The sequence below is a fragment of the Sphaeramia orbicularis genome, chromosome 22, assembly GCF_902148855.1.
Source record: "Sphaeramia orbicularis chromosome 22, fSphaOr1.1, whole genome shotgun sequence".
NCBI lineage: Eukaryota > Metazoa > Chordata > Actinopteri > Kurtiformes > Apogonidae > Sphaeramia > Sphaeramia orbicularis.
Window position 1 is genome coordinate 21,769,166 of NC_043978.1, and position 26,216 is coordinate 21,795,381.

Here is a 26,216-nt window from a genome sequence, read left to right on the forward strand (position 1 = left end):
GCTAGAAAATTATATCACAGTGTTTTTAAATCCAATAAGGTCCTGAATTTAAGCTTGAATTGCACTGTGAAGTACAGACTCCTGATATTTGCACAATCACAACACAATATTGAATTAATGTATGACTTGTTTCCACCTTATATCATTACTTTAGTATAACAGTAATGATTCATAGGTGGATTTATTGGAAAATTCAAAACGGAAACATAATAAAAATAAAATAACAACAAATTATAAACTACTCTTTAGAAGGAAACCCCAGCTCACACTTTTCAAGTTCTGACACTTAATCAGACATTTGTCCAACAATCTTCTGTCGACACTTGGCATAAAGGCAGGGAATGACAGAATCGGAAAATATTTCCAGCTTGGCATTTTCAAACCCACCTTTTTTACCACTTCATATAATACCACATCATTGGCTTTATAAAAAGTGACCGCTTCAGTCACCTCTCTCATGCATTTGCCACCTTTCCTGTACTATGTCGACTTCTCTAAATGCCACACTCAGCAACGACTGTTTTGTCTTTATTATTTTACAGTACAGCAGAGTCGCATATAGGTTTATAGAGGGTTTTTTGGGATTGTGGATGTAGTGCAGATCAGCACTATAAAATATGAAATACTTATCATGTAAAGCTTGGAAACGGTAGTCACGCACTTGATAAATTGAAAGGAAATATGGATATAACCACACACCTTAATATAATGTTGGTTTATGTAAAAATTATTTATTTTTTCAAGGTAAAATTGCTGTCATATTGTATGAATATGTGGCAGGATACTTTTCTCCTGATATCCAGCGGAGATATATATATATATATATATATATATATATATATATATATATATATGTGTGTGTGTGTGTATGTATATATATATATATATATATATATATATATATATATATATATATATATATGTGTGTGTGTGTGTGTGAGAGGTTAATCTCACACATCTTTCATGTAAATACAGTATGAGGGTTGAATGCACAATAGTGTGGAGAAACAGAACTGTCCTCAGTGTGCCATTGTGTGCCAGCTCATTTGGCAGTGACATTACTCATAACATTGCAGCAGGGTCTGCTCTAAAATCACCCACTGCTGCGGCTATGAGAAACCCGTAGCTCGCTTCTCATTTCCAACAATCAAATGTCAAGTAGGTTTGTGCAGCACTGTGGGATCAGGACAATATTTTCACTCTCTGTCACCAATCTGCCTCCAGCGTCGCACCAAAATCTCACAGTTTGCAGTTACAATGACGCATTGGTATTAAACTGTAAGCCAGGGTGGCATTGTACTCCTGATTCTGTGCGTCAGCGTCCATTCGGCCTATATAGGAGTGTCGGCAATGCCTAGTGTGAAGCTGCTGCATCATAGTGTTATGAGACCGCAGAAAGAACACTCACACACACAAAGTCTGTTCAGCCAAGGTTGAGTCATGGAGGGCAAAGCTGACCAAGCTCTGCCACCAGACGTTTGGTGTATAGGTACAAGGCTTCTTGGATAGAAGTGTGTAGGTGTGTGTATGTATCTGTGTTTATTTGTGTCTACATGCGCCTTAGTGCGTAGGTGTTTTCACCTCCACACGTGTCCCCAAAGAGCGGAAGGTGACCAATGCTCCTACGCAGTCATCCCGCTAACTCCACTCCCTCCATGGCCAGTTTGTACTTGGTGCCCAGTGTCCTCTGGCCAGCCAGTGGGCAGTGCTGTCAGTGATACCCGCCCATGAGCCTGACTCACATCATAAGGCCCCCATTGTGTTCGCAGGCTGGATTGGGTCTCACTCAGCGTGTCATTCAGCAGCCACTTGTATAACCAGGAGACATTCTGGTGCCTGCTTCTGTTTCTGGTTCTTACTTTCTTGCCAGCCACACAGAGCCACTCTGTTCTACGTCCGGGCTTATTTAACTTTAATTTGGGAGGTTTTACCAATGCGCCTACTCAGCTTCTACTTGACGTCTCTCTAAGTCAGATTGATTTATGTGAAAACAATTGTGGCAAAAAAAAGAGTAGAAGATGCCGTTGATGAATTTGCATTGTCTGCTTTATTTGTTTACATGGGTACATTTACTTATCATAGCAAAAGGGCTCCATGTGTGAGTCATCACATGCTTGGCATATAATTTGGAGGGGAAAAAAACCCCAGAATATCCACTTGCCTGCTGGTTTGTGAGCAAATCGAGTAACAAGAATCAAAGTGAGAATGGAATTCTCAGCTGAAGGTCGTAATTGTAACATCTGCTCTTCTTTTCTTTCCAGCATTTATTTGTTTGATTGTCTCTTATTTTGGATAAAGAGAACATGTTCAGGAACAATGTTCCTGTTGTATTCCCCACAGCACTTTGAGACTGAAGGAATTCTGCCCTTGTGTATGTTAATTGTTTGATGTGTATTTTTCTCTGTGGATTCACATCTGTCTAAACTTTCTAGAGATGATGAAATAAAGCTAAATTATTGATGCGTGGGTGGATCTGAGGGGTCTTTATAGTCATCGCCAAGCATGGACATTGGCGTTGCAGATAAACAGTTCCTTCTCTCTTCCTCACTAGCTCTTTTTTTCTTTTTTTTCCCCATTGGCTCTGTCCTCTCTTAGATGTGCGTGCGGCCAGGGAGCAGATGCACATCGGGGGAGTGACCTATCCCACGCTGCCACTGCAAGAGGCAGTGCCCCGTCCCTCATCAGGTTACAGCCAGCATTCTGCCGCTTGCTCCCCGACGGGTTCGTTTGCAGGATCCCTTCCTCCTCAGCCACATAGTGCCTACTTCAGTGGGATGACCGGCCCTCAGCATCCTTTCTACAACAGGGTGAGACACAGGAAGGACTGCTGTTGACATGTAAAACCCCAAATAGAGGCTGTTGAGGATCTACACTAGATGAAATAAAAGTGGAGTATATAGCCGCTGTTTAATGGCAAGAGAAAAACCCCACACCACAATAAACCTTACTGTTTTGAAAAGGTCCATATCTGCTTAATCCTCTGCAAGTTATCACTGCGGCGCATTACCACGACCCACTTGGCAGCAAATATTCAGTTCATAGATCTTGGCTTTTTCAATAACCACCACCTTACTTCACTGAGCCAGAATGGATATTTTAACAATATTATCATTTCCCCACAGTGTTTTTGTCCTGTGTGTGTTTGAGCTCCCACATTTGTTTTTGTTTGTTTTTACCTCCTCCCCCTTATCATCTCCCTCCCAATGCTTTCTCTCCCCTCATAGCCTTATTTTCCCCATCATGTGTATCACCTGCCAAGGCATTACTCCCACCATGTCCCCTCATCCTCGCGTCCCTCCATTAAACCACCCGGCCAACCTAAGGACAACACCAATGGACTTGTAAGTAATGCAGTAGTGCTATATCTGTTGCAAGTGTGCTTGCATTTAGCATTAGATGCTTAGAACTGCACACATTTTAGTCACACTTGTAGCTATCATATGTGGCAACAATATTTGTGTGATTGGATTAGTTTACACATTCTGTTTTGTTTTTGTTGTTCCCTCTTTTTCCAGTAAAAAAAAATAAGACATAGACAGTTAATTTTTAGTCATGAAACCACGTAAATACATATTCATTTTCAGAGTATAATGCTTAGTCTCAATTTACATTACTGAATATTAAAGTGTGCTGTCAGGTCCATTGTGTTGACCCACTTTACAAGTCTATACATTATTAGCTTTAACATTTTAATTTCCTACTTTCTCATATCCCTGTTTCCTCAGTCCCTCATCCTTTCCTTCTTTTCCCATTTTCAGTCATATCATCATATCCTGATGAGTTTGTAATCACCCTGTTTTCACTACCACTCAACTACTACTGTTTTTCAGTACCTGTGTGCCAAGACCAAAGAAGTTGAAAGTGATTCAGTAAAGTTAAACTTCATTAGCTTTCTCTCTCTACAACCCTTTTCTCCATTCTGTGCCCATATCAGGATGTTATTGCAGAGGATGTCAGAGAAGGCCTCTCCTCATGTTCCTCAGACCCCAATATGGTAACCTGACCATCACTAACAGACAGCACAGCAGTGGTGAAAGAAGTAGTCAGATCCTGTATTTAAGAACTAATACCACTAAAAATACTTTACTACAAGTTAATGTTTTGGATGTGGTGCTTAGACTTAAAAGTAGTCATTGTGCTGCAAAATTATTTGCTGTACAAGTTTCAGATTTAGCTCATTTGAACTACTTTATATACTATTTTATGTGACAGTTTTCCAGCTAATCCAAGAGTTTATTTATTTTAAAGATAAGAATGGTCTCATCTCATGCCGGGAATATTTAATTTATTTTTCCTTTTATTACAAATATTAAAAGTTAACACAGACGTGATTTTTAGTGAACGTTTTTATTCTGAAAAGTAACTAAACTGACAAAAGTTTTAGAGATGTAGTTGAGGTTAAGAATGAAGTTTCTTACAAAGGAAATACTCAAGTCAAGTACGTAAAATATATACTTATGAACAGTACTGTAGTTACAGATACATTACACCACTGCATATTAGCATATGTGTACTGCACAAAAACACATGCATGTATGCAGCATGTAAACACATGTAGCTTGTCTTTCAGTATCTGGTTCTTGATGCTTTAACTTGTCAAAAGTGTTTGTCTTTTGCGTATTTTGCATTACAACAAAAGCATACATTCAGTCCACAATGTATGTTTATTTATCACACTATTTAAGTCATTACTGTATTGCCAAATGCCAAGAGACAAATATAGATGAATATAGATGACTACACTGTTGATTTCAATACAGCTACAGTTAGTACTTAAGCTGTATCCCATCTGACCACAACCTCTAACACTAACAAATCTTCAACCATCAAGTCTGTTTTTACCAACTACTGAATAGTTCATAAGTTGACTTCTGTTATCTTAAAATTAAGATTTTCAAACTGTTCTTAACCCATTAAGCATCTCATCCATACATGCATAGTCCCTACACCAAGATATTCACACATACGACCAAAAGAAAGCCGTCGCTATTAGAACAATTTGACGATAACACTGCTCAGGAGATTTCCGCTCCACAAAGCCACTTATCAGGGCACTGCCAGCAAGCATTTAAAGGAGCTGTGTGAAAGATTTAAATATAGATTACAATGTAATATTTCCTTCCACCATCTTCTCTCGGTCTGTGTTTTTGTGACTTTAAATTCTCACTTTATATTCCTTTCATTTCATGTCTATCATCATCAGTGTCACTGTTTCCCATTCTTCATATCTTTCCCTGCTCTTTTGTCTCCCGTCCTTAGTGTAGATTTCACTTTTAAAGCCATTCTGGCTTTTCCATGTACATTTAGTCCATCTTATCCCTTTTTAATTCACCCTTGATCTTTTTGTGGAGCGCTCACATGTGCATGAATTTGTGTTAATCTGTGAATGTGGATGTGTGTGTATGCTCACTGATTTGTGTGTGAGTCTTTGGGTATGTAAGCGGGCCTAGCCCAGTGTAATTGCCTAGCTGATATAAGTGTGGGTATGGATTCCTCAGGCTGCTGGGATTATCATCAGAGCAACTGTTGGGGCTGGCAACACACACATACACACACTGACAATGAGCCCAGCGTTGGTAGAGCTTATCTCCTTACCAAGACGCTTCCTCCCTCACAGAGCTCTGTTTCCTCTTCCCCATCCTTCTGCCCAGCCCTGAGCTCAGCCCAGCTGTAATTACAGTCTTATCACACACACTGGGAGGGTTCACACAAACACGCACGCCGACACACCCACAGACATTTACGCTTTTGCTCATGTTCTTAGAAGACGCGCTCACCATCTAAATCGTAATATTCAACGCCTTCCTGACCTGAAACTTCTGCTTCTTTTCCATGTGAAGGTGTCTCATTCTCTTACACGGTCTCTCTTTCTCTCTCTGTCTCATCTGCAGTCTTTTCTGTCTGTCTGCAAAGATTACGCCTGTAAAAGCCTGCTGACTCCAGCCAAAACAAAATCTCTCTCTTTTTTTTTTTTTTTTTTAATAATTCTATTCCCAACAGCCTCTTCTTTTGCAGTTTGACGTGGCTGGCTGGGTGGCTGGGCGGCTACTGTAAAGGAGCCGTCTTCTACCCCACTGTGAAACCGATAAATGTCTGTCTGCTCTGTTGTCACTGTCTTTCCTGTCATGACTTGAACATGTGCTCTCGTTTCTTTGCGCTTGTTGTGTTTTTTTGTCTTAATCTCCTCCTCTGCACCTTCGCCTTCCTTTTTTCACAGGTACAGTCTCAGCTCTGTGATGTTAAAAAAAAAAAAAAAAAAAAAAAAAGTCTATGTATTTTCGTCTGACGATTATTTGTCCGTCTGCTTTTTTTTTTCTCTCCATATGAAGCATTTAAAGTCGCTGCCTTACAAACTGAAGCAGGTACACAAATGGTTTCAATTACTTCTTCACGTCCAACCTTTTTGTCTTAATCTCTATCTCATCTCTTACATTCACACACTGGTTCATTACTAGAAAGCATGCTGTAGAAAAACATATTAGCATAGAGCTTGTTTGTCTAGTAAATTCACTAACATAGTTTTATTCTTGAATAAAACCCCTTCTGTGTAGACATGAACAGTAGTTAAACTCTCTAAGCGCCAGTCTTTATCCTTTTACCCACCACTACAGAAAGTTGGCACCTTCTGTTGTGTACTGTATTGTGCGAGCTGCTTATTTTTTTGTCTAACAACCACTCACAGTCCGACTAAGCTCTTCTCCTCTCCCCCGAAAGCAGAAACAAAGCTGCGGGGCTTAGTTAGAAGGCACGTCTTAATGGTTTTAATAGCAGGGGAGAGCAGAGATGATGAGGGAGGGAAAGAAAATAAAAGATACGGGGGTGAGAAAAGTGTGATGGAAAGAAGAGGAAGAGGTCAGTATGAAAGGCTTAGAGGGAAGGAAGGAAGGGAGGGAAAAAGGGAAGGAACGGGAGCAAGAGTTCGCTAGCAGGTCCACAGGGAGCGGGGTGAGGGAAGAAAAGGGAGGGATGTAGGAAGAAGGACAGCGGCGGGTTTGTTTAGTTTTTGTGCCAGCGGGTGGCATGCTGCCTGTCACGTCAGACCTCGGACTGCAGCCGCTCGGTGGCGGCCGCCACTTCAGTGTGGCTCGGCTCAACACAGACTTGCAGACTCCATCCCTTAAGTGTTATACACACACTCTATGAGCTTATATATACACTGTGAAAAAGAACAAGAACAGGTAACTGTGTATTTGGATAGGTTGGCAGCTTTGTTTACTTTTACACTTACACTGTGTGACTGATAGAAAGAATTACTGTGTGGGATTGTGACAGGCCTGTTTGGGAGGAATTGTCACTTGTTTTGCCCTAATCAGAGTGTAAGGAGTGATGAGTTACCCTAACAGAGTGTGCTAACGGTCCAAATCTGCAGTGGTAGCCTCAACTCACAAAGAACAGAGTTTCTGCAGGTACTTAAATTATATTAACATCAATTGATCAGAATTTCTACCTTAAAGATACATTCAAAAAATGTGGATATGTATGAAAATTTGAATGCATTCATCTTATACAAGAAACATGCACATTAAGAGGATTTGGTATAAAGACATTAGAATCACTTGGGATGTCTAAAAAAAAATACAGCTACCAATAAAATGCCTGCCATCACCTGTTATTCATTAAACTCTTGCCCTGGTTAATATAAAAGTCTTCACTAATATTCCTAAACCTGCAGAAGTTCTGTAAAAACTCTTCTTCTTTTGCATGGTTTATATTCTAATTGCGTGTATTTGTGTATGCACAGGGGTCTCCTGTGGTCCTGCTCAGCTCTCTGAACACAGATGCTGTGTGCGAGCGTCTCAAACATATCGATGGAATCGACCCCAACATGCTGCCTCAGTATACTGCCACCATTAAGAAGGTGCACCTGCAAATAAAACAGCAACTATATCCTTGCAATATCTAACGATCAGGACAGAGCTCTTTATTTGTTTTCTCCTTACTGTGCATTGCAGGCCAATATTAACGGTCGGGTCCTGACGCAGTGCAACTTGGACGAACTGAAGAAAGAGATGGAGATGAACTTCGGTGATTGGCAGCTCTTCAGGGGAATGGTGAGAATGTCTTTATTCCTCTAGCACTGAACCTTTATTTAGGACTGCGGTGATAGTTTTTTAGCATCACTGAGCAAAAAAAATCAATAATTACTTTTCAGTATATTGTAATTCAAGTGGTGTGAGAGGACACACAACTTCTGTTCTGGAGAAAATCTACACTGACACCCATTTTTAGCAAGAAACAGGTATTTTCAGACAGGGAAATGGATTAAATTTGTGATTAATAGCTTTAAGTAGAGATTGCTCATCACATTCCTTCAGACACACAGTTCTACTGCTCTGTTTCACGCATCAACAACAACATCACACAATTTCACCTCATCTGTATTTATATTTCGTTTTTTTAGTTGGACTGAGAGGAGAGAGCTGCAGGAGAAAGTGTGTATTCACAAATTCTGGCATGTTTCCCCCACGTGGTTTCAGCTCCTGCATCTTTCCATCATATTCCTTAAGTAACACTGATAAAATACTACATTACAAATCAAAGCACTGCAAACTGTGGGTATGACTGAATATCATTTTCACAAGGTAGTTGCAGTAGTAGCTGCTGGAGGTGGAGCTTGAACTTAATATCCAGTTTTTTCTACAGTGACACAGAAATTTGAGGGTTTGTCACACGATTAATTTAAGAGGGAAGAAGAATAAAAAGAGTTCAGATACACAAATCTGTTTTCAGTTTATGGACTTTCCTCTAATCTTTGATTTTCTGTGAGATATTCCATGATTTGAATATTTGCTGAAACAAAACCATGTGAAAAGTTTAGGGGGAAAATCATTATTTGGTGGAGCAGTTAATCACTGATAGACATCTTAAAATGTGACCCAAGTACACAGCTGCATTTTGGAAGACGTCACAAGGCTAAAAGTTTAGAAAGCAATGAAGTGACTAAAACTGTGTACTGGGCAAAAGCCATGATATTTCCCTCTGAAATTTACTGAATTAGAAGTTAAAAGTAGTGTAAAATAAGTCACAAGTACAAAACTTGAGTAAACATAATGTGCTTTTTTGACCTCTGTGCCTATTGTGTATTGTCAATGTGTCATATGTGCATCATATGATTTTTTTGTTACTTATGTTCAAATGAATTTGGACATAAGGATGTAAATCATAAAGACAACATCAGCACATTGATAGCAATAACAACCACCTCTTTGTTAGTCTTGAGTAAAGGCCTGAAGTAGATTTACAGCAGCAAATGGCGTACATTCTCCTCACTTGCTGATACTAGGCAGACGCCGAGCCTTGCCAGACCCTCCTGTTGATATATGTCAGCTCTTGTTTATTCCAAAAAGAAGCAAGACAGCATCACGTAATACGACATCTTGTGCGCTGCTCTGTGATGTTACGACGGAGATTTTATAATCCGTATTACGGGAAAGGGCGCTAGTCAAGTCAGCCAGAAGTCCAGTCGACTGAGCTGGTGCTGAAATCACTAACACATGTAGTCGGCTCCACTTCATCACATGTCCGTCTGTGCTCCTAATACCAAACCAGAGCCCTGGATTGGTCGTGTTTTACCGGAGATCTAATGCAGAGCTCGCGTAGAGGCAGCTGGAAAGAGCAGTGGCCTTACTCTGTGTAAGTACTTCTCCATGTACAAACCCGTGTTGTGTTGCCAGGTCACAGCCAGCACAGCCATCTGGATCAAGATGGCTGACTGATATCTGGATGAAGGGAGGTTATTGTGGGGAAGGAGTGGACGCTGAACAACTCTACTTAACCAACAGCTCACAGTTCTTCTTCTGCGAGAGCATGCTTTCATTTTTGCTGCTGTGAACATACTCACTACAAATTTGTTTTGTACATCACATGCTTCAGGTCCTTAAAAAGTCTGAAAATGTCTTAAATATGTGGCCTTAAAAGTCCAAAATGTTACCTTATGACATTATAATTACCATTTTATTGATCTACCTTTGACTATTTTTGTCAGTGAGTCAAGCTCCTCTAATGCCACGTTTCCGCTACATGGAACCGGCTCGACTCGACTAGGGTACCAGGTACTATTCCAGGAGATTGTTTCCATTACAGGATACTACCAACTTTAAAGTACCTGGACGTCATAGCAACGCTGTGTGTAACTTCCGTGACGTCTGCTCAGAGAGTTGCTGATAGTCGCTCAGCACGTGTTGTCCCGTTAAGCTCAAGCTGAATTTTTTCGTCAGCCACCAAGGACAGAAATGTCCTTGTGGATTAACCTACAGGTATATTTACTGTAAACTTCTGCATCTGTTTTTTTTAAATGGCGGGTCACACATTGATAATGCAATGATGCCGAGACAACTCTCTGGCCAATCAGTGGTCTGCAGTGTTTACACGTCACCTTTTCTCTTCACCCGGTTTGGAACCTCAGTGGAGTAGATACCAAAAAACTAGTACCGGCTAGCAGATTCAAGGCTCTTTTACGTCATGGAAATGCAAAAAGGGGCAAAACTAGGACAATGAAGAAATTGTGATGGTCAAATCACTGGATCAGAACATCTCCAGATCTTGTTCATTCCCAGTGTAAAGTGGATAGTTCCAACTAAAAGTATCTAAAGAATAACAACTGAATCTCTACCAATTGAGCAGAACATTATTGCCACCTGTTTATTATTGTGCAGGTTCCCCTTTTTCCACAAAAACAGTCCTGACTGGAGGCCTAGACTCCACCAGATTTCTGAAGGTGTGCTGTGGTATCTGGACCAAGATGTCAGCAGCAGTTCTCTGAAGTCCTGGCAGTAGAGAGGTGGACCTGCATGGATCAGTTATATTTGACACTCAATATTCCTGAGATAGGGGTATCCTTCCTTAGTCCATTTTTGTTTGGTACTAACCGCTGCAGACCAGGAACCAACAACACCACCTGCAGTGTGGAGATGTTCAGACCCAGTCATGACTGTTACACTATGGACCTGGTCAAAGGCACTCAGTTCCTTATGTTGCCCATTTTTGTTGCTTCCAATACATCAGCTTTGAAGACTAAATGTTCACTTGCTGCCTAATATATCCATCCCAGAGAAAGGTCCCATTGTGATGAAATAATCAATATTATTATCACTTCTCCTGTCTGCGATCTGTGATCAAAAACTCCCCCCAAAACATCTTAATGTACTCTAAAAAGTCAGGATCAGAATTGATGAGATTTTATTGATACTAATGCCATTATTGATTTTGTTGAACTGATTTCACTCCTGTTCAGTTTTTTACCTCACTCTAATGGTGTTCTAAAACAGACATTTATGCTCTGCACTGACGAAGTGTTACTTACTGCTAAAATGTCAAAAACATTCAGTCTTTCCTAGAATTTAAGTCCAAGTTGTGTAGAAATAGCCACACTTTGAACCATTTCTTCTCCTCCAGCATTACTTCTCCTTTTACTATTTTCCGGGAGCAACGACAGACATGCGAGTCCAATGTTAGTGTTTTTCAGAAAAATAAGGTGGCGTCAATAAATCAGAAATTTATGAGCTCAAAAGGCATGAGATTCAGAGAGACTGGCAATTATCCCTTTTCCACCAACATGTAACAGGTACTGATCAGGTCCATGGAGCTAATTTTGAACCATTCAGAGCATTTTGACCCAAATTAATTGCACTGAAAGTTGTAATAAAAACAAATATTAAGTTTTTCATAGACCTGAAGTTGTCAGATTGTCATATTCTACAGGTTGGAAAAACATGATGGAGAAGATGGCAACAGTGGATGAGTTGGTGTAAAAAAAGAATGTGCCTTGTCTGGAAATGTTTCTGCTTTGGTAAAAGTTAAAAAGTAGCATGAGAAAGAGTAAGCTACCTGGTTTCACTCAAGCCAAGAACAAATGCTGAACAAACTAATGTATCTTAAAAAGAATTACATTGTCAAATAAAGGAAGTGGACTCAGTGATATATTACCACATAGCGCTCTCTGTTAATGACGCATCTTAAGGGGTGGCCTCGGTGCCTCACCTGAGCACATCCCAAAAGGCCCAGGACCCCATCGCAGTGATCTGGGTTTGATCAAGTCCAGCCACAGTCCTTCATTTAATGTCATCCTTCGTGTCTCACTCTGCTACACATTATCTCTAATGAAGACAAATAGGCCAGTGTCTAATATCTAAAAAAATAAAATAAAACAAGAAAAAAAAACATGATGACTTAAGTGTTTTCCCGTCAAAAATGGTTGAAATGTGGGCTGGTTTGCTATTTGGCACCAAAGCTCCAACAATCCTGAAATAGAACCACAAGGTTCAAGAACCACAACAAATTTGGTGGAAAAGGCTTAAATTTAAAAGTAGTTCCCATCCCTCCTAATTACTATGTTCATATGTAAACCTTACCTTTGCATAGAACCACAGACTGTTTATATTTATATACTTCAGTTTGTCAGCAATGTTTTGATTGTGAACAGAAGATTTGTTCAAAAATATTTTTAAATTTAGTTAAAAAGGTCTTAAATACAACTAATGTTTTCCTTCAAACCCTGAAAACTCTGTATGTCGTGGGTGTCGAACTCATTTAAGTTCAGCGGCCACATTCAGCTCAGTTCGATCTGAAACGGGCTAGACCATTAAAATAACATAATAGCCTATAAATAATGAGACCTCCAAATATTTCTCTTTGTTTTAAAAAAGCAAAATAAGTCTTTAGAAGATTAAGTGCAATTTAACAATATTATGCCTCAACTAATCATTTATAAATGTGTATTTCAACTTACAGATCACTGTGGATCTACAAAGGCACAAAATATTTAGTAACAGGCAGAATATGGTTAAAATTTTAGAGTTTGGAATTTGGCCTTGTCATTATTTATAGGTTATTTTGCTATTATTTTACTGGTCTGACCCACTTGAGATCAAATCGGGCTGTATGTGAATGAAAATGAGTTCAATACCCTTGACTGTCAATGTAATTTTCTTTCACAAATTCATCCTGTGGGAAACATTGGAACCCTTTGCGGGCCAGTTTTTGCCCACAGGCCATATGTTTGACACCTCTAATTTATAACCTTAAACTGAGTCACTGACTTGTCGATCTGAAATATCGATCTGTGCTCTTCTTCTTAGGTGGTGGAACAACGACACGCTGAAAGCCAGGCTCTGCTTCAGGATGAGTCTGGAGCTGCTAGCGAGCAGGGCAGCAGCGTGCACCATGTGGAGCCCAGCAGGCGCTCAGCCGGAGCCCAGCATGAGGCCGCGGCTTTCAGCCTCAACCTCAGCTTCGAGGAGCTCAGCGGAGCGGGTCTGGAGGAGCCACCGAGGCACAGCAACAGCAACACACACTGGCCGGTCAGTCTTCCTGTGTGGGGCCGCCACAGCACATATGATCACACAAAAACACACACATGCAAAGGAGATAAGAGGCACAGAAGTTGCTGATTTAAGCTTTATTATATGTGTGTGTGTGTGTGTGTGTGTGTGTGTGTGTGTGTGTGTGTGTAACATTCACACACAGCCGTGCGCCCCAAACTGTCACAGAGCCTTTTAGACACTGCGTTGTAGACTCTATGGTTTCATGTGGTTTTTAGTGAGAAAAGAACTGAGCAGAGGAAGCTTCGTTTGCTCTTGAACATGGCAGAAATATAAATACACACACATACACACACACACACACTTGTGGCACAAAAAGGTGTCAAGGGGCCCCTGGTTTGTTATTTTCACCTCCTCTATTCCCAATTTGCAAAAAGTCTGAAACACGAGCAAACACTCACACGTACACAGCTGGTTCTGCAGCTATTTTATACGATTTCACGTTGTGATCTGTTTCAAATTCAGATCATTCATCGCTGAAAACACACCACAGCTTTCATTACCACTCCGTCTGCAGTGTTTGCCAGTAACTTTTTCACTGTATCCAATTAACATTTATTCGACTGTTCTAAATATTTCATTGGTTACTAATGTTATTTTGGCACTCAGTTTAAGTAAGCACTTTTCTGACACTTTTATTGCATACAGGTGTTGTGCACTCGAGGTTATCACACTGCAACATCTAGTCTAAAGAATAACACATTAATATTAACTCCAGTGGAAGCTTATGGATGTGAGCACCATCCAATTAGACTCAACAGAAAGTAGGGTATTACAGTGACAGAAAAAAATGAGAAGAAGACTTTTTTATTTTACATTTTAAGAATAAAGTCAAACTTGTTTCACCAAAATTCATTTTGAGAATGAAGTAAAAGTGGTATTTTAACTTTTTCCCTCAACATTTCAGCTTTATTTTCAATATTTGGACTTGATTCATCAAAAGTGAAATAAAAAATGCCAACCTCTCTTGATTGATTTTTTTTCTCCATTATATTAAGACTTGGAAAAAAAATGGAAAAAATGTTAGCTGAAATAGAATACAAATGGAACTTTTAAAACCATGAAAGCTAAATTTAAAAAAACTACAGTGGGTGACTGACCACATTAAGATGCATAACTGAGAGGTAGAGAAGATCCTTCATCTCCACTGCCATTAGAATTTACAACACAGTCTCAGTCTAATGAGTCATTATTTCTTTCTTTTCATTTTATTGAACTGATTAAGAAAGTGAATTTCTTCATGGAAATCTGAAAAACTCATATTTCAGGTAAAATGCAGGTTGAATAATGTTAATGTGTTGCGGTGTAGACAGGAAAATTTCTTTGCAAATAATAGAACTTTTAATGAACACTGGTTGATGTTGTGCATTTTTTCATCCTGTCTTTTATCCTCATATAACCTGAAAAACTTCATAAACTCTATACTTTGACTTGTCGGTTCTTCAAAATAGTAATACAACTAAAACTACTCACACTTGTAAAACTAAACTGACCTCAAGGGACTATAGACTATAATTTTCTACTATTCATGCTAACTCACGCTGTTTTCATCTCATCAGGTGGTGAATCACCGCACCGCAAGCATGTCCAGCCTCAACTCCCAGGAATCATCCAATGACATCTGTAAACTGACGGACAAGCAGCAGGCCGAGTATCGTGACGCCTATAGGGAGTACATAGCTCAGATGGCCCAGCTGGAGATGTCCGGCGGAGGGGGAGAGCGGCCCGTCCAGCCCCATCCCGGACAGTTCCTCCAGTCCACCGGCGCAGATGACAAAGGGGTGGGTGGACACTCGCTAGTGCACGGTGGTGTTTTACACTGATGGCGTAAAAGAATCGAGTTAGAACAGAGCAGTCAGGTTTCCAAAGAAATCTGAATTCAGAAGCAAACTTTGACTGAATTTCCAAAAAGAGTCAAGATTTTAATCCACTATTTGCTGTTTTATTGAGATAAGCATCAAGTGCATATTAGCAGTAGTTTGCACATTTGAGTAAAAAAGTCCAGAGCTCAAACTGAAACAATAATTATCGAGCTCTCATCCTTCCATGTTTTTGATTCATTATTACCTTAATAATGCATAAAATAAAACACAATTCTTGCTGCATTGGTAATTACAGCTGTCAGTCACATGTTTAACCCTCTATGTGTCTTAAAACTAGTGGTCGACTGATACGGGGTTTTCTAAGACCGATACCGATTATTTAAAATTTGGTCAGCTTATAGCCAATATCTACAGATATTCAATGCTGGTTTTGTTTTTCTTGTTTTTTTTAAAGCACATTGACCGTGAAATGTAATTGAAACACTCAGATAACTAAGATTTTTATGCAGCAATATAAATGATATTATTAATACACATACACATAGTACTCTTAACATTGAACTTCAAGTGTTGCCCCTCACAAGTGCCTGATCAAACATCATATAAAATTTTTACTGCTGATCAAATACTGGCTTTCAAAAAAAAAAATTAAGGCAGATATTGAAAAAAAAATTTAATATATCGGCCGGCCAATATGTCGGTCTACCTTTACTGAAAACATCCATGATTGGTCAAAATCTGGGCATTGGGTTAGAATTTCTACAGCCCAAAAACACAGTGAAGGAGTAGATGCAGAAGTGTAGTTTGCTCTCAGATTACCTGAATTACAATATGTTGAAAGGTAATTATGGAAGTTCAGCTAAAAAATTAAGTACTGCTGCTTTCATGGTGATTCTCAGGTGTCATATTTTCTTTGAATAACCGCGAAAACAATGAAAAAATTTAAGTAACCTGATGTTTAACATATTTAATTAAAAAGCTCTAGGGAAACTGTTAGGTTGTAGCTTGTTTAAAGGTATAATGTGTCAAATTTACACTGTAACAGATGAACCAACTGAATATCCCACATGTCACCCTCTCATACTTGGCCACAAAAACATGGCCTTGTGGTGTAAAAGAGCCGAGTTAGAACAGAGCAGAAGTTCCCCCCGGTCGGGTTTCCAACAAAGTCTGAATTTAGAAGCAAATTTTGACTGAATTAAAAAAAAAAAAGTCAACATTTTCAACCACTATTCACTGTTTTATTGAGATTAGCATCAAGTGCATATTAGCAGTAGTTTGCACATTTGAGCAAAAAGTCCAGAGCTCAAACTGAAACGATAATTATCATGTTCCTGTCCTTCCATGTTTGAGTTATCATTACCTTAATGGTGCATAATAAACAAAACACAATTCTTGCAACATGAGTTTAAAGTGGATTGTACTAATGTTTCCGGATAGATGCAGTATTTCATACAGTAACAAACTTTGACTTTTGATTGAGAAGCTAATAGATATAACCAGAATTCTTTGACCCACAATTCCTCACTTTGTTGAAAAAAAAAAAATCCCAAATCTGTCTCATCTTCACTGTCTTAAACAGAAGTAGACATCTGACACTTCAGTTATGTCAAGCTCTTCCAGTTTCTTCTCAGAATTTGATCATTTATCAAAGCCTTTGTGAAACATTTGTTTCTACAGCACGTCATAGCTGAAGGTGTTTCATCAAGTTTTAATGTGGTGTTTGTGTGTGTTTTTGATGTTATGGTATTAAATGAAGGACACAGACACACATTAAATCACCTTTTAATTGAGTTATGTTTAGTCATTCACTGAATATGTTTATCAAATACTCTTTTTTTGCACAGATTGAATGAATGTGCATTAAATGACATGGATTTGAATGCGTCTACTGTCAGAATCACAGAGGAGGCAACGTGTCAGAAGCTACTCATGTAGACTGTTCTGAGATCAGTTATGGCTCCTCAGACTTTGTTTTCAAATGTTGAATGATCAGATTTCTTACATTCCTTTGGCCTATGTAACGGCAAAAACTCATTCTGGGCTGGGAAAAGGCGGAATATTCTACACTTCTTGTATTTCTTAATTATTGGCTGATATTCTTTGTTTGTCTTGGCACATGAATGAGAGTCAGGAATCCCCTCCGCAGAGGCCTCACAGCCAACAGCGCAGGATACTGTATATTTTCATGTTCTCCTCACTCAGTCTTCTTCCCGTTCCCCAGGCCAAGGACGGGGCCGACCAAGACGGCCGCAAGTCCTTCACCAAGAGGGGCCCCAAGGCAGGCGATGCCACAGACTTCCCCTCAGGGACCGATGCCCAGACGTTGGACCCCATCAGCGAAGAGGATGAGAAGCTGGACCACAGCTCGTCCTCCAGGATGAAGGAGGCCGGGCTGAGCTACCACAAGCTGCCCAGCGACGACGACTCGGGTCCAGAAGAGTCCGACAACACCACACCTCTCCTCCACAAAGAGACCAGAGACGGCGCCCGGTCTTCGCACAGAGCCTCGCCGCCCACTGGGCTCCTCCCCAAGCCTGGCTTCCTCCCCGAAATCCTCCTGGATAAGAAGGACTCGTCGGACTCAGGGATGCGCTCCAGCGACAGCTCCTCGGACCGCTCGCTGGAGGAGGCGGAGGGAGACGGGGGCAAGGAGAGGGAGGCCCCGAAACCCAGCCTGATCGAGCTGGAGCTGGAGGGGCTGGTGAAGAAGAGGGGCCTCCTTCCCAGCAGCCTCAGCGGCCTTCAGGATGCGACGGTGGCTCGCATGTCCATCTGCTCCGAAGCCCCGTCCGAAGCGAGCCTGATGGCCAGCAGCCCAGACGAGGTGTGGCCGTCCAGCGAGGTCAGCAACCTCAACCGCACCGCCAGCAACACCACCCTCAACAACAACACGAGCGGCCCCTCTGACAACAACACCAACAACAGCCACCAGGCCAACCTCACCGACTCCACCACCACCACCCCCACCTCCTCCTCCTCGGGCGTCTTCGTCTCACCAGCTGTCATCATCACCCCCGGCAGCAGCAGCACTGCCAACACCACCGCCGCCACCATCCACCACAACCAGAACCTGCGCACCATCAGCCTGGGAGACGAGAGGGAGAGCGTCCTCTGAGAAGCCATATGCGACTGCTGTTCTGGAAAGGGTCACGCAGGCTGTTCTCGATGTTGTCGGTGACGTAACTGTACTGTCGATGTTGTGATGTGTTCCAAAAATTAGAGGTAGAAGAAACGAATGTAACCAAGAGTTGCTAATGAATCGTCACCAAATCAAAACTCACATTGAAGTGTGATAGCGTAGAAAACTGAATTACCAAACAGAGTTCAATCAATCAGTTATAAACTATTAAATTAAGTCCAAACTTTCTTGTTCCAGTTAAATTTGCGTATTTTCTTGTTACTTGAATCCTCTGTTGAGTGTACACTGAATATTTGATAAACACTGTTGTTTTTCAGGATTTTCTGCAGCCAAAACCATCATTAGTTGCAGCTCTAATACCAAATATATTCAATTCAGGTTCTATGGAGTTACTTTAACGCCTTTTGTCATGTTACAAACCTTTAAATACCTGTGTTGTCGTTCAGATACAGTGGTACATTTGTGATGTCTTTCTCGTGTTGTGCTAATATGTGAAAATGGTGCGTTTAGTGCTGGATGTTACAGGAAAAAGGTGTTATTGCTTTTGCTAAATGTAGTCAAAGAGTCAAAGAAAAACGAGCCTGTTACTGAGCCGTGTGGAATGGTGTGCCGTGCTGTGTTTTGTGGTTAGAACGTATCACACAAATGGGGAAAAAAAATGTAGACAGAAGAAATGTTTTTGCATGTAAACGTCTTCTAAGTGTCGATGGTCTCCTCCAAAGTTCCATGTGAATCCGTGTTTTGTGAATCAATAAATGTTTCTCGGCCGTGCGGACCCTTGAAATAAGCCCCCGTGTTTTCACTCCTGTCATTTAGAACATCTCTTACAGGAAATTAAGACGTACAGCGGAGTTGGTATGGAGTGGATTAACACATAAACCTCAACATGTAAATCACAAGTCTTTAAAACTTAATGCTGAAATCTGAAGGAAGAGTTATAGTGAGATGTACAGTTGAGACGCCTATATTGTCCGATAGATGGCGCACTCTCCATACAAACGCGCTTCAGGCTGATGGCGCGGACTGTGGCTGTCAGTGTTGGGAGGTAAAGGGGGACAACTTCAACTCAGTGACGTGTGAAGTGGGGTCTTTAGGAGAAGATGTTGAGGTAATTTTACATTAAACTGTGAAAACCCATTGAATAAACCTGCACAGATGAACGCTTCAGTATCAGTGTTTGATCATGCGTGTAAGACCGTGAGTTAAAATGATCAAATATGGGTTTTACGCACAAAGTGGGAGTGTCAGAGCTGTGAGAAAGTTTGGGGATTAGTGATTGACAGTAGGGTTGTCATTATTGTGTCATGCTGGAAGCTTTGGTTGATGCTCTTTTTCAACTTTGACTGTTTTGGTGAGATGATGCCACAGCCTTTTCTGTTAAAAACTCCACATCCAAATGCGTTTTTCTTCCCATTAACACAAACTACAGGCCGCTGCTTAATAGCCCAGTCTGTCACGCTCAGCCATTTAATCCTATTTACTTAAGCACGTGAGAAAGTGTGCACCCTAAATAAGCTTTTGTGCAACTGTGCGGCTCCGGTCGGTGCTTGCCTCCGGAAAGTGTTGACGTTGTGTTTCTTACTATTATAGGTCACACGTTCAGCAGGTCTGATAAGGACACTTTTATTGCGGGATTTGTCTCAGAAGTGCGTCATATGTTCTGCGTTAAAAGTTCTGGAGAATATGAACTGGACGCACAGCTGGAAAACTGATTTTACGCACTAGTTTTGCGCCTATTACGCATCTCTGAAGCACTGACATCCAACACTGTTGTTCCTTAAAGTGTCTTCCCCCCCCCCCCCCCCCACCCCCACAAAAAACATATTCAGATTGCGTTTTTGATTTATTTTTGTATAAAAAAGGTACAATTTACATTACTTTTATAAAAAGTTTCAGCATAATTAAGTACAACATTACACTTTTGCAGAAGTTTCAAATTCCTGCAACTATACAAGATAAACTCCTGATAAGAGTTCACAAAGGTTTCATTCTTTCATTAGCTTTTTCTTTTTTTTTTTTCTCTCTTCCTCAAAAAAAAAAAAACAACGTCCAGTCCTTCATGTGCCAACAATTCTGACAAGACAAGACTAAACTTTTTACAGTAACTAACCAAGTTGTCTTTTTCTATTCACGTTCCCACCTCCGCAAAAAAAGCGAAGACTTCAACAAGGAAAGGGACAAGGGGTGAGGGGGGAGAAAAAAAATAATAATCCTTGTGACAATAATCTCGTTTTTCCTCCCACTGTCGGGAATATAACGCGCCTTCCATTTTCCAGAAAGGACCCACAAATAAAAAGTCTTAAGTTAAATAATAATGAAGTGTCCAAACACAAAACACATCACATAAGATTGTCCCATAATAAGCAAAAGTCTCTTGATTTTCAGCGTCAGAAGAAAAAAAGAAAAATCCAGGCCTGGGAGGACAGAGGTTTGGTTGGAGAAGAAGAAGAAGAAGAAGAAGGTGGTGGTGGTGGTGGTTGTGTAGAGGGGGGAAAGTCCTGCTCCCCAGGTCCTGTGTGTGTTTTTGCGTCTTGACCAAACACCTGCAAAAGATTGAGAAAGAGAGGCGTGTTTAGAAAATGCAAACAGGGCAGAGATCCGGACAGACTGGCGCCAGGGAGGAAGCCGCAGTTTTTAACATTTAACCAAACACTCCCAATACTAAGCAAACCCTGCGCTCCAGATGTACACACACAGGGAAAAAGAGAGGAGGAGAGGGGGGACGCACACACATACACACACACATACACACTTTTTCGCACAACTTCAGCCTACAATCTGGGGAAGAATCAGCGTAATTGCCGCTCAGCTGGCGCCTACCCACTTCTTGTACCAATTATGTGCAGACATCGTAGTAGCAGTAATCCAAACAGCCATTATTTTCCTGTTGCAGATGCTCTTCATTATAGACACAAGAGGGTATAATACAACCCTGACGACTGCTACTTATATACAGAAAAACCAAGCAGCTGACAGTGAGTGGCTCTTATTTTATTTCTGCAAACTCCAATGCAAAATATCCACAAAGTGTTTTGATTCATGCCACAAATCTTTTAGATCTGGGTCACATTTTACTGACACAGAATAACCCAAACGATTTGATCTTTTTTTTTTTTTTTTTGTCTCCTAACTTCTACACTTTCTATATCTGACATAAATCTGAGTTCAGGTCTTGAAAGGCACGCAACATATTGGGAGCATTAGAACAACAGCAACGTGAGACGGACGTGCACACATTAGTGGGGAACAAATGGGATTGGTAAATGGTAATTCTAGTCCATTCTGCTCCAGCAGACTGGGAGACAGGCTGTAGCGGAGCCTAAAAGCCCTGGACAGAATGCAGCAGCAGACATGAAGACAGCCTACTTACCGCTTTAACGATGCAGAGTCCGGCTGTCATCTGTCATCAGCTCTGATGGCAACTCCGGGGACTGAAAACAAACAAACAAACCAAATGTTAATTTTTACGCAGCATCCCATCGAGGTGTCTGGCATTGCAACACTGTTATGTAGGTCGAATGCCTTCTACATCTGATTCGGAACAAAAGAAAAAAAAAAAAAAAAAAAACATGCCATTTTCTTTTCCAACAAGCCATTTTGTGAGTTACGCATAGGCTTCATACAAAGGCGCGCTTGCTTTTTATGCGCACAAATACATCTTCCACCACACACACACACACACACACACACACACACACACACACACACACTCACACACACACATATTCTGTCCTCTTCCAACTGCTCGGGGTTGAGTGTAATTTACCTGTAATGACAAGATGCTGATATCTGTGTTGAGGGTGGTCAGGGGGGTCCTGGATGGAGCCTGCCCCGGCCGCGCAGGGTGATGCAGGCTGGTTAGTGCGACACTGGAGTCCAGCGCAATCTGCAGGTCCAGGATGTAGTCGATGACATGCTGCAGGATTTCCATCTTGCTGACGTTCTTGTTCTGGGGGATGCTGGGCACCAGCTCCTTCAGCTTGGAGTAGCAGTCGTTCATGTTGTACAGCAGGCTGAGAGGGTCATCCACCGGGGTCTTGCTCCGAGAGATTCCCAAGGAGTGCTCTGATAAATTCGCGTTGTTTTTCCGGAAAGACCGTACGGGACTTATTGCTTTCATTTTGTCAGTGTTAAGTTAGTCGACAGGGCTTGTTCTGCTTGTGTCGATATCTTGCTTCTTTAAAGTCCTTAGATTTGCCAGACGACCAGCGATCAGACTGGATTACCAAGCTGTCAGAGTGCTTTATATAGGCAGCGGACTGGACATGCGACCAGGGCGGGTCCAAAGCGGTGATTGGTACTCACTGCGGCGTCAATCATAGCCGTTCTGATCTGTTATTGGCTCCTCGGCGTCACATCCCTCCTCTTTCCTTCCGCGTTACCAGTGGCAACGCAGGTTGGAGGCGGAACCCAGAGGGCGCTTCAGCAGCTCCGGTGGGCAATTTGGAAAATTAAGCCTTACCTGTTTCTGATCAAGAGAATTAATGATTCACATGGTTGTCAATGTATACCCACGCACCGGCATGTTTGCGTTGGATGAACTTAGATCCTCTGAGTGATGCAATAAAAACTATAGGATCAAATATGTTTGGAACAATGCATTTAATACCAAGCACTAAATATCCACTTAGAAATGCGTGCAACAGGAGTTCTTATTAGACATTTTTCTCATAACTGATACTTCACTTCCTTTAAAAAACAAAACAAAACAAAACAAAAAAAAAAAAAAAAAAACCGCATGTGAAGCCAAAAGGTGTGGGTTCGTGATGATAAGGATGCTCAGGCGCGACTGATCATTCCTAATTCACACTATCCCGGACCGGTGTGAAGGCAAGTTTGTGAGTGGCACCAGATTCAGCCACAATAACAGTCAGTTGAATGGTTCAAAACCCCTCCTTTTAGTTCGAGAGCCCCTACCCCTGCGCACAACAGAGGTAGGATTTATTTTTTATTATGTGGCATGGAGAATAATCCAAAAGTTTGGTCTGTGGAATTATTACAAGCTGCAGGTGATGTTTGAGAAAAGTCCATAAATAATGCGAACTAATAAAATCAATGAGCATAAAGGTCCAATATAAGTGAACATTTAGAAAAGTCCAAACCCTTGTATTCATAGTGGTGTTTGTGGTGGCCGCAGCCTGAGGGATGGATGGATGTGGTGCGTAAAGGTGTAGCTGCTGCTGCTGCTGCTGCTGCTGCTGCTGATGTCAATCTAATGCGTGAAGGTCTCGTGGCTTATTTGGCACCTGAGCGCGTTTTGTGTCATTTAGTCATGGCCAACAAATTTGGCTTTCATGTTTGGAGCACGTGAAGAAGTGATTAAATACTATTGACACTCTAATGTTTTCTCAATGACTCATTTGTTTGTAGGAATTACACGCTTCATTCTTCAGCTGGAGGTGGGAGGGTATTTGATGTTGCACTAATTGCCCCCGTGGGTAGTTGTGGACTTGTGATGTGATGGGCTCGGGGGTTTTTTTGTTTTGTTTTGTTTTGTTATTTTATGCTTTGCAGGATTATATGACTTCCTGATAGAATAAAAAATCAATGCGTAAGAAGATGCAAGAGGATGATGGTCAAAGTGGAGATTATTTTAATACTTTGGCTTTATTTATTTATTTTTTTTATTTATTATTATTATTATTATTATTTAGTTGAATTTAAAGAAACAAAGCCAAAGTAATCCTGCGTAATGGACAAGAACAGAAGCAGTTTAGTGTCCTCAGCTCTACATTCTAGGCTACAGGCTGCTCCATGCTCAGATTCTGCAGCTTCAAGCCGAGATGGCGATGAGACATATAGTGGAGAAATGATTATAATCGCAAACTGTCAAGAGGAATGTTTTGCAGTATTTTACAAAATCCACCAAAACACCATCTGTGCCATTGTTTTTACGCGCGGTTGTATTGAGCAGGCGCGGCCAGCTTCTCCTTCAGCTGTCTGAGGATGCACTGGTTTGTGCATTTCTAATATCATGTGCAACTCCTGCAGTCTGGGTCCACATCTGGTGCAATCGGATTTTTCCATTTTCTCCCCTTCTTCCTTTCGCTCCCGCAGCTGTGTACATTTCGCATGACTCCCCTGACTGATGCCTGACAGCCAGGTGATGGATTGGCGCAAGAGCACGTCGGTGCAAAAGCCGAGCGAGACCCCCGCAACACCGGCAGCGGCAGCCCTGAGCCTCACCCCTGCCTGCTCTCCTCTCTCCTCCCCTGTTCCTCCTCTCCTCTCCTTCTCTCTCTCTCTCTCTCTCTCTCTCTCTCTCTCTCTCTCTCTCTCTCTCTCTCTCTCTCTCTCTCTCTCTGTGTGTCTTTGGAGCAGACTCTCTGGCGCCGGCGCCGTGACGTCACCCCATTCACGGCAGCCCTCGAGTCAGCCCTCGCGGCGCCGCTGAGGCGGTTTCCAGGGTAACGGGGTTTCGGGGTTGTCAGTCAGCGGCGGTTCTCAGCTGATCGGATCCGGGGCTGGACGGACCGTGGAGGTGTCAGCGGAGGGGGGAACCGGGTCTGGGTCGATGCGCGTTTGTGTTTTAAGAGACTGTTGGACCGGAGCAGATGGGAGTAATGTTCAGGAGAAAAGAGCCGACACATGACTTACAGACCCACTGTCAGCAGGCACATTTGTTTAAAAAATGCCAATAAATGAAGATCCAAGGAAAAGTTGAAGGTTCTGTGTAGCCTACTTCGCAAAAACATCCCTATTAGAAAGAAGATAATGATTTTAATATGTAACAAAACAAAAGGTTCTTTAATCAAGTAAAAAAAAAAAAAATATATATATATATATATATACATATATGTATGTATGTATATATATATATATATATATATATATATATATATATATATATATATATATATATATATATATATATATAAAAATCTGTCCTTTTTCAGATACACTTGGTTACATTTCTCTAAAGTGTATCCACTGTGACTATAATGACCCTTAACTCTTTCAATGTTCATGTGAAAAGATCCGACAAATGACTTACAGACCTACTGTTAGCTGTCAGATTTGTTTTTTTTTTTTTTTTAAAAAAAAGCCAATAAACAAAGATTCAAGTAAAAGTTTAAGGTTCTTTGTATCCTACTTCGCAAAAACACCCTGATTTTAATATGTAACACAACAAAATGTTCTTTCATCACGTAAAAAAACATATATACACTGCCAGTCAAAAGTTTGGACTCACCTGGTTTTTCTTTATTTCCATGACTATTTACATTGTAGATTCTCACTGAAGGCATCAAAACTATGAATGAACACATATGGAATTATGTAATTTAAAATAACTCAAAGCATGTTTTATATTTTAGATTGTTCAAAATTGCCACATTTTGCTTTTATTACTGCTTTGCACATTCTTGGCATTTTCTCAACGAGCTTCATGAAGTAGTCACCTGAAATGTTTTCCAAAAGTCTTGAAGGAGTTCCCAGTGATGCTGAGCACTTGTTGGCCATCTGTGGCATGCCATGTAAAAGAGAAGGTGAGTCCAAACTTTTGACTGGTAGTGTAAATCTGTCATTTTTCAGGTACATTTTGGTTAAATTTCTCTAAAGTGTATCCACTGTGACTATAATGACCCTTAACTCTTTCATGCATCAATTATGAGAACCATAGTTGAGATTTTTTTTCCTGAGTGTTTTTATTCCTCTTTAGGCATGAAAAAAAAAACAAAAAAACAATGCGATTGAAATTTTTTTATGAACTTATTTTTCACAGTTACAAAAATGTCCACTCAGCTGGACACTGAGAATTTAATTTTTGAAGAAAAAACAAAACAAAACATGTATTTAAAACCCATCATCAGAAAATGAGATACTGTGTGAAAACTATGAAATAAAAACATTTTTCATGCAGCTAATCTGATGTTTTCTCACATGTTAACATACTCTAATACTAGTTATGACTAACTTCGTGCAGATAATATG

At 40.9% G+C, this 26,216-nt stretch overlaps 2 protein-coding genes across 9 annotated transcripts in view; one reads left to right on the plus strand and one right to left on the minus strand.

Moving 5' to 3' along the window:
• Positions 1–19,068, plus strand: part of kidins220a (kinase D-interacting substrate 220a) — a 59,191-nt gene extending 40,123 nt beyond the window's left edge. For 3 of the 7 annotated variants that reach the window (XM_030127590.1, XM_030127591.1, XM_030127593.1), the window contains exons 25-32: positions 2,596–2,807; positions 3,225–3,341; positions 6,330–6,362; positions 7,742–7,858; positions 7,953–8,051; positions 13,077–13,298; positions 14,879–15,100; positions 17,367–18,260. In XM_030127590.1, the coding sequence (XP_029983450.1) occupies positions 2,596–2,807; positions 3,225–3,341; positions 6,330–6,362; positions 7,742–7,858; positions 7,953–8,051; positions 13,077–13,298; positions 14,879–15,100; positions 17,367–18,260 (1,916 nt within the window). Of the gene's footprint in view, positions 1–2,595; positions 2,808–3,224; positions 3,342–6,329; positions 6,363–7,741; positions 7,859–7,952; positions 8,052–13,076; positions 13,299–14,878; positions 15,101–17,366 lie in introns of all 7 variants that reach the window. The other 4 variants (XM_030127592.1, XM_030127594.1, XM_030127595.1 and 1 more) reach the window with 4 other exon arrangements.
• Positions 19,069–20,114: 1,046 nt separating this feature from the next.
• On the minus strand, positions 20,115–22,520 carry id2a (inhibitor of DNA binding 2a). 2 transcript variants are annotated; one of them, XM_030127600.1, is made up of 3 exons: positions 22,051–22,516; positions 21,655–21,715; positions 20,115–20,827 (listed from the first exon to the last, which is right to left on the minus strand). In XM_030127600.1, exons 1-2 carry the CDS (start codon positions 22,402–22,404, stop codon positions 21,659–21,661), a joined length of 411 nt encoding a protein of 136 aa, XP_029983460.1. In that variant the 5' UTR covers positions 22,405–22,516; the 3' UTR covers positions 20,115–20,827; positions 21,655–21,658. The 2 variants fall into 2 exon arrangements, with proteins under 2 accessions (XP_029983460.1, XP_029983459.1); XM_030127599.1 differs by lacking the exons at positions 20,115–20,827; positions 21,655–21,715 and adding an exon at positions 21,765–21,958 and having other exon boundaries at positions 22,011–22,520.
• Between the last annotated feature and the right edge of the window lie 3,696 nt (positions 22,521–26,216).

Bases quoted from the DNA above. Each gene is read 5' to 3' on its own strand.
- id2a (XM_030127599.1), bottom strand. From the start codon at position 22,404: ATGAAAGCAATAAGTCCCGTACGGTCTTTCCGGAAAAACAACGCGAAT. The intron at 21,959-22,010 runs ATATGTGTGTGT...GTGTGTGTGTGT, and splicing joins AGCAGTTGGAAGAGGACAGA to GTGTGTGTGGTGGAAGATGT.